The 7,500-nt window shown below is 43.4% G+C and overlaps 1 protein-coding gene across 1 annotated transcript in view; it reads right to left on the bottom strand.

The window, feature by feature from the left end:
• The window catches only part of LOC115821511 (neuroendocrine convertase 1-like), a 106,269-nt gene that overhangs the window by 29,424 nt on the left and 69,345 nt on the right, over positions 1–7,500 (bottom strand). The window contains exon 14 of the mRNA XM_030785332.1: positions 231–344. Coding sequence (XP_030641192.1) covers positions 231–344 — 114 coding nt within the window. The remainder of the gene's footprint in view (positions 1–230; positions 345–7,500) is intronic.

Here is a 7,500-nt window from a genome sequence, read left to right as displayed (position 1 = left end):
TCCCTTAAAGCGGACACCTCGTACATAACGTGAGAGCATGTTCTCATTTTCTTTCTCTTCCCACTGCAGTAAATCAGACCAAGTACAATACATTTCTCTACTGTCCAGTGTGTGTGTGCGCGTGCGTGCGCGTGTATTTGTATGTCTGTGTGTATGTCGGTACGCACGTGTGCCTTTAAGCGATGTAGAATTTAGTGGGACGTTTGTGTCGGCAACATTCCGGAACCCACCTGTCATGCACGTGGTAACCTGCTCTGTTTATAATCCAGCCTGGTTGATCAGGGTCGGGAATCTTCGCTGTATTAACGATCAAATGTTGGACGTCCCTCCAAGTCAGGTCTGGGCTACAGAGCAAGCAATGAGGTAAATAAATACATAAATAAATACATACATACATACATACATAATCCAGATACCTTATGCCTTTATCTAAACCTGTGTGGACACACTGACAATGTATAAACACATGCTGCAGTAATGACAAAGCATGGACATGTTAAAAAAAAAAAAAGGAAAAAAAAAACCCACATAGAAGAAATTTTTCTTCATGCACTTCATTTGAATGAAGCTTTTTACAGTCTATTCAGGCTAAATAATAGCACTGGAAAAAAAAATTGTCAATTTAACTAGGAATATTCAAGGCATAACAAAAGGGCCCAGAGTAGAATGAACGAGGCGGACATTCTTAGAGGAGAGAGAACTGGTATGCACCACACTCGAGTGTCATGTCAAGCTACATTCTGACGGAATCCAATTAAGACCTTTAAACTGAGACGATATTAGCTCAGTTTTTGTATAACAAAAGACTAAAGGGTAGTCTAGGAGAGGGTTTTTTTTTTTGCTAGATATTAAAAAAAAATGCATAAAAGAAATTGAGTTTTTTTTTTCTTTATCCACTCATTATTACTTGCTGAGAAAATGTCTTGAATGGAGTCTTCACAAAGGTGGGCCACCCATTTTAAATGTCACGCCCCTCCTCCCAACACACACACATACACACACACATACACACACACACACACACAAATCTAGGCACCAACCACGTTCTTTTCTGATCTTCTGGAGGATTAGACAAGTCCTCCCAAGCAGTCATCAAGCTTGACTGTGGAAGATAACATTATTTACCTCAACTCAGTGTCTCCAGCCTCACCGCTCCCATTTTAAACCACTGTCATTAAAAAAACAGTTCGAGAGCCTTTTATAACTAAGAGCATGATAACTCAAGAAGAGAGCTTTTTTTTTTCAATGTATTATCTGGGAAGTTACCACTGAATTGAGGTACGAAGATTCCTCCGGTTTTAAGAAAGGCGAATATTCTTTTGGATCCAAGGCCTCGTTTACGACATCGCAGGTTGTCTGCCTCCGACGCGTTTGTCTCCTGGCCGTATGCTAGGACACACACGCTTCTACGGAATCAACTTACGCACGGAAGAAGTCACGACCTTAAAACAAAGTGTTCTATTCTATACTACTAAGTGACGATACTACGCCTAGGGACATCATATAGGTTTGTGATCTATGTAACTATGAAGAAATCCAACACCAGGATGTCTGGAGTTTTTTGTTTTTTTTCCCCCCATTGCACGGATGGAAAGCATAGTAGCTCTGTTATCTGACAGACACGGCGACCAACAGAAACATTCCTATCACGTCTGGTTACAAAAACAAAAACAAAAGGAAAAGTAATTGCTTTCATAAGGAACCGTACCCCCCCTTTTCTCTGACGAAAAAGGAAAAAAAAAAAGTGAAACAAAATGCTCACACATACAAGGGAGGAACAACGCTAATAATAATGAAATAAAAAGAATACGCGCACACGCTAACACACACACACACACACACACACACACAATTATTTTAAGCTGTTGTTTCAAAGGTATCGAATGGAGGGGGGGGGGGGGGGGGGGGGGGGGGCAGCGTTGTACTTTTGAACTACCGTTGTGAGTGTACAAGAATGAGGTATATTAGATATCTGCGGGAACGTGATTCTGTTAGCGCACTAGCTTCTCGCACTCCCATTAGAACCGTTCTTCCCCTTACATCCGTGCCCCCCCCCCCCCAACATGCACACACACACACACACACACACACACAAACACACACTACCTCCCACCCCACCCCCCCAAGCGAAATCAGAGAAGCCCCCACCCCCACCCCCCTCCCGGCCTCGACTGGTTTGCATAAAGCAAACAAAATTAAATTTGCTTTGCTAAATCAAAGCTTGTATGGTATTCCGAGCCTCTCTCTCTGGGACAAATTACTTCAAACGGGCTCCTTTGTATCATAACAGAATTAAAGAAAAAAAAAGAAGCCCAATCAGCGCCTCTCCGAAACCCTCGACGCGGGAATTAATTATTGAACCCCGACGCGAGTTTATCTGTCTCCTAGCGCTACGCGACACGGGTCTATTTATTTGTAGAAGGCGTTTTGCTCTTGAAAACATATTCTTGGCTGAGGTGCTGCTTTTACTTGTTTCCAAGTCCTTTTGGCCAGTGGAAGGAAAAGATCTTTTTTTTTTTGAAGAAAGATGGCGTTCAGGTTTTTTGGTCATAGAGCAGACCGACAGTTTTTTTTTTCGAGTGTTTTGTCTGAGGCGTGATGCTAAACTCTGATGCTAACGCGAGAGAGACATGGGGGACGGATCGCCTGAACGTGACCCCCACCCCCGGCTCCCTTTTCTCGGCTAAGCATTGCAAACCTCCGAGAACATTGGCCAAGTATCAGAGTACATAACTGTTTACAAATGCTTAGTTAATAAGATTACCCCTCATTGACTTTAGCACTCAAATGTGTCTGATGTAATCTATTAGTGGTATGATAGTCAGTACGGGGCCTGGATCAATAACTCAGAGCTTTCTATTGCTCCACTGTGTGCTATTCTTCCTCTTTAGCTCTGATGTGGACTTTTTCTCTCCCTCTCTCTCTCTCTCTCTCTCTCTCTCTCTCTCCCTCTTTCTCTTTCTGTATGTGTGTGTGTGTGTGTTCACAATGAGAATGTGTGCCTGTTTGCTCAAAGTGAGAGTGACTATGAATGACAAAGATATGACAGCTGTAATGACAACACTTGCATGATGTTCAATGCCACTGGAGCTCTGGCTCTCTCTCTCTCTCTCTCTCTTGCTTGCTCTCTCTCTCTCTCTCTCTCTCTCTCTCACAGACACACACAAACACACACAGACACACACAAACACACACACACACATTCCACTTATCCTCCTTTGCGAGAGAGAGAGTGTGTGTGTGTGTGTGTGTGTGTGAGAGAGTGTGTGTGTGTGTTCGTGCAGACGTGTCTGTAGCTGATGTTACTGCGTTTCCAATTAAGCTGAACTGCAGGCCAGATCAATGAGAGCCTTGTGTGTGTGTGTGTGTGGAAATGAGCAGCAGTGGGCCCTGTGAGCATGCACAGGAATAATTTATTGTAGCAGGGTCGCATGGGAGCAGTAGAGGGGGCCACAAGGACATCGTACCCCCCCCCCCCCCCCCCCCCCCCCCCCCCCAAGGGTCAAAACACCAACCAACTGACGGACAGACCAACAGACATACAGTCGGGCCTCCGTATCTGCAGGTTGCGCATCCGCAGATTCAACCAATCGTGGATCAAAAACATTTGAAAAAAAAAAAAGAATTCCAGAAGGTTCCAAAAAGCAAAACTTGAGTTTGCTGTGTGCTACTTGTGTTGTGTGTATTTCTCTTTCAGGTCATTAAATGAAAGCAATCTAAGTCTTGAAAGAAAGAAAATGTTATGTTGTTGCTGACGTACATGTACTATGTAGTTAGTCCTGCGATGGTGTCTGTACTGAACATGTACAGACTTTTTCCTCTTGTCATCATTCCCTAAACAACACATTATAACAACTATTTATGTAGCATTTACATTCTGTTAGGTACTATGAGTTATCTAGAGATGATTTAAAGCATACAGGAGGATGTGTGTAAGTTATTTGCAAATACTACGTCATTTTAAAAAAGGGATTTGAGCATCCGTGGATTTTGGTATCCACTGGGGGTCCTGGAACCAATCTCTCACAGATACATACATACATACATACATACCTACACACACACACACACACACACACACACACACACACACACATATATATATATATATATATATATATATATATATATATATATATATATATGTATATGCACACACACACAATAGAAAATTACACTGTACCCTTTCACTTTCATTATCAACAGTCAGAATTAACTAAACAACATAACAACATTAGCATTTGACAATGCTATACCAGCAGACTTTGGAGAGAGAAGGAGAGGGAAAGAGAGGTATATATATATAGAGAAAGAGAGAACGAGAAGTATATATATATAGACAGAGGAGAGGTATAGAGAGAGAGAAAGAGAGGCACAGAGAGAGAGAGAAGGAGAGGTACAGAGAGATGTGTGTTAGAGAGAGATTCTTCCATTCCTTCTTTTATCAGCCAAATGAATTTGGTACTATTGGATACTACTACACATGCAGTAGTTTTCGAATGTTCTGTTCTCTCTGTACAGGCAATCTTTTAGAAGTAAAAGTCCACAGTAACAGTGAGCACATGTGTGTGTGTGTGTGTGTGTGTGAAACAGAGACAGAGAGAGAGAGAGAGAGAGAGAGACATGGAAGTTGTGCTACACACACAAGCCAGCTGTGGTCATTAGCTTCTCCACTCTTTCTCCTCTGTAAGCCTTTCATCCCTCTTTCCATATCAGTCTCTGAGTGACCGCTTCTTTTTTTCTTCCTTCCTTTCTTTCTTTCTTTTCTTTTTTTTTCTTTACAACTGTCTGTGCCAGGCTTCAGAGACCAGAGCGCTGCTGAGATGGAAACTAATGAAGAAATTGGTATTCAACATGACGGTTTTCCCTCTGACCCTGTCACGCGCACAGAAACCCATGTCTAATCAGTCACTCTTCAGTACGGTACCGTCTGCAGTAATGAAGCACACAGCATCTATGTTCTGTTTCAACACGCTACCTACATTACTGTCCCTTCTAAACTAGGACCCTGCTCAAAAGCTTAGGGGCCAATGCTCTTAGTTGAGAGAAGAAAGTTTGAATATACTGTCTCTCTCTCTCTCTCTCTCTCTCTCACTCTTTCTCTCTCCCTGTTAAGCACACACACTCATTAACTACACAAATCAGTAGGTCCCTGATGGAGTGCGTTTAAAGGGAGTTACAAGCGTGTAGTTATTGGACGAGGCCTAATTGATAAAGCCATTAGTAACACCGGTACAGATAACAGATAGGGAGAATCTAAAGCAATGTCCGAAATCGTTCAAAACGAGCCACGTTAAAACACCGTGAGCGAACGCTGGCGATGCTGGAATTCGGGAAACGGTCCGTCATTCCTGGCATGTTGCCATGGGGATGGGGTTTAGAAAAGAAACAAAAACAAAAATAAAAACAAAACAAAACAAGACAAAACAAGTGAACAAAGCCCCAGGTTTTCAGTGTTTACCTTTGTTGACTGTTTTTCAATAAATTGCTACTGTGCATTTAAAATGTCATATAATAGCTCACAAAAGCAATGCTTGTGTTGCTAAGTTTGAGCTTGTGTGTGTGTGTGTGTGTATGCTTGGGTGTACAACCATACTGCTGTATCTATATCTACATCTATGTCTCTATGTATCTATCCATATCTGTATGTATAGTTATTTCTATCTCTCTCTGTGTCTATAAATCCATACACACACACACACACACACACACACACACGTATAAAAAGATATAGAAACAGATGTAGATCTAAAGAAAGGATTGGTCTGACTGATTTTATTTAAGTAATTGATATTGATCACTGACACCCCTAACAACCATCTTTTCGGTTCCCAGCAGACCGACACGTCTCTTTGGACAGTGCATCTGATTGGCTGCGGGAAACATGGTTTAGAACGAGCATGTGAGTTACTGCGGATTCTCATAGCACATGTATGAACACACACACACACACACACGAGCAGGTCTCATTTGTAAGTGTGTTTCTCAGGGATTGGTTAAGTCGGACGCGCTGTTAAAAGCGATTAGGGAGGCGGAGCGTTCTCCGTGCACAGCATTCGGAATGAGACTCCACCGTGATTAGAGAAATCCCTAAAGAACAACCCTGCTCTCTGCAGCCCACTGTCAGAACCAGTACTTCCACTGAGAGAGAGAGAGAGAGAGAGAGAGAGACAGCGTATGAGAGAGAGAGAGAAAAAGAATGAGCGTATACGTGTGTATTTATGTATGCAAGAGAGGGAGAGAAAGAGTGTGTGTGTGAGAGAGAGATAGAGAGAGAGAGAGAGGGAAAGGAAAGGAAGGAATGAGTGATGGGGAGAGTGATAGAAAGAAAGAGAGCATGAAATAGAGAGTGAGAGAGACAGAGATAATGAAACTGAACTGGGGGAAAAAATCAAAAGACCTGTTTGTGTCCAGGCAGACTGGCAAAAGGGCATAATCAGGAACATGGCTTAACATCAGAGGTTAATGACAAACTGATCCCTCTAATGATTCTCTGTCCAACGATCTGACCAACGCTAGCACATGACCAAGTAGCCAATCACAAACCTGATGACAGAGTGAAGGTGGGGCTGGGGGGGTGGGGGTGGGTGGGATTAAGCCAGGTACCACATCAGAATCCAGAGGGAGTCAAGGATCAAAAAGGACTGAGGTAGAGGCAAAAGAAGTAGTCAAAGGACAAACTTACCTACGTACTTGTGGAACCTTAAAAAAAAAGCCTGTGAGTGTACGCAGAGATAAAAAGCAAGTCGGACTTAGAGGGATAAGAGAAGGAGAGAAGCAGAGGGGAGTAGAGGAGGAGATGGAAGGAGGGTGCCCAGAGGAGAGAATTAGCGCGGGAGAACAGATGGATGGAACGGGAGAAGGGGCTCCATTAAAACGTGAGGGGAATAAGTGTCCTGCGTTGTGATGTATAGGCGGGTTGTCTGGGCAGGTCATACAAGCGCTTTAACGGTAATGTCCTGAGAGAGAACCTGCCCCCGGGAGCAAAGCTCGATTTTACGGCCAAACGGTCTGAGTCGAGCGGGTGGGCGCGCGCGAACACGCACACGTACACACACACACACACACACACACAGGTCAACCGTTAAAGTCCACCCCCCCCCCCCCCCCCCAACCATCAATAACACTGAGCAACAGCAAGCCAAGGCCACATCAAGCGCACACACACACACACATACACACGCACGCACGCACACACACACGCACACACAGAGTATCCCACCACAACACACTAAAACACTAAGATATAATATAACAACACATTGTAATAAAGCAGTGCAGAGACACACTCACACACAGACAACTATCTGTCTGAATCTATACATCTATCTATGTCTCTGTATCTATCTTGGAGCAGAGACTGAACAAGACATGAAGAAACCATGAGATCTGTGCTGAGACAAAAATGTCTCATAGGAAGAACTGAGAGAGAGAGAGAGAGAGAGAGAGAGATTTTTCAGTGATACAGAGCCGGCCTAAAAACTCAACACAGACACATCG

This window comes from Chanos chanos, chromosome 9 (assembly GCF_902362185.1).
Source record: "Chanos chanos chromosome 9, fChaCha1.1, whole genome shotgun sequence".
NCBI lineage: Eukaryota > Metazoa > Chordata > Actinopteri > Gonorynchiformes > Chanidae > Chanos > Chanos chanos.
Note: the sequence above shows the minus strand (reverse complement) of the source record. Positions and strands in the feature narration are given on the sequence as shown.